The 1,107-nt window shown below is 36.9% G+C and overlaps 1 protein-coding gene across 1 annotated transcript in view; it reads right to left on the reverse strand.

Moving 5' to 3' along the window:
* The window catches only part of LOC107612566 (ultraviolet-B receptor UVR8), a 7,726-nt gene extending 6,815 nt beyond the window's left edge, over positions 1-911 (reverse strand). Inside the window, exon 1 of the mRNA XM_016314248.2 lies at positions 377-911. Within this exon, the coding sequence (XP_016169734.1) occupies positions 377-473 (97 nt within the window). The 5' untranslated portion in view covers positions 474-911. The remainder of the gene's footprint in view (positions 1-376) is intronic.

The raw sequence follows: 1,107 nt of genomic DNA on the forward strand, positions 1-1,107 counted from the left end.
TTGCCATATTAATGGGGTCTCAAGTACTTTTTTCAATATTTTATGAGATTAAATTAGGAAAGAACTGATTACTTTTTTATTATTTTTTAACTTCTTTCAGTCTTTGAAGGATGTTTAAGAATGATTCTAAAATCATGTGCTTTACAAGAAATGATTTTCCCTCTTAATTAATTAATCACTCCATAAGTCTCTTACTTAAATAGGAAATATTACTAATTTCAAAACATTAATTATATCAACCTCTTCCTTTGTACATATCATTACCCTTGCTAGTTGCTACTACGTTAAGGGGTGTCAAGTTTTTTCACCAAAGATACATTTCTCAGTACCCAAAAGAAAGATTGTTAAGAAACAGAAGGGAATGAAGTGATCTTACAGAGAAGAGCAACGGTGTGGCTGGCACCAGCGGAAATGAGAAGAACACGGTGCGGTGAAGGTGCAGGTGCAGGTTCACCTGAGCCTTCTATATCCATTGTTTGAGAAATCACAAAACGAATGGAAGAGAATTAAAAAGAGTGCGAGTGAGAGAGAGTGAGTGAGATATCAGGAGCTATGTTGATTAAGATGGGACAAGAGAAGTGAATGAATGAATCAGAGGTTTGAAGGACAACGAATGAATGAACGAGAGAGAGAAAAAAAAATTGGGAGAATTAGGGTGAAATTGGGAAAATGGGTTCAGAAAGAAAAGAAGAGCATTGAATGTGTGAGGGACCCAATCAAAGCTGTGAGACTAAAGGCTACCAACCATTTTTTCCTCTTCTCTCGCTCCTTCATCATCAATTCATCATCAACATCATCACCATGCTAATTGTAATTGCTATATGAACCCTTTCTTTCTAATGTACCATGTGGTCACCACTCTCTGTCACTCTTCACCTACACTCGCTTGTTTTTCTTCCAATCCAAATTGCTTTTCTCAAAGCTGTGAGGCTACCAACCATTTTTTCCTCTTCTCTCGCTCCTTCATCATCAATTCATCATCAACATCATCACCATGCTAATTGTAAATTGTAATTGAACCCTTTCTTTCTAATGTACCATGTGGTCACCACTCTCTGTCACTCTTCACCTACACTCGCTTGTTTTTCTTCCAATCCAAATTGCTTT

Source organism: Arachis ipaensis, chromosome B08 (assembly GCF_000816755.2).
Source record: "Arachis ipaensis cultivar K30076 chromosome B08, Araip1.1, whole genome shotgun sequence".
Lineage (NCBI taxonomy): Eukaryota > Viridiplantae > Streptophyta > Magnoliopsida > Fabales > Fabaceae > Arachis > Arachis ipaensis.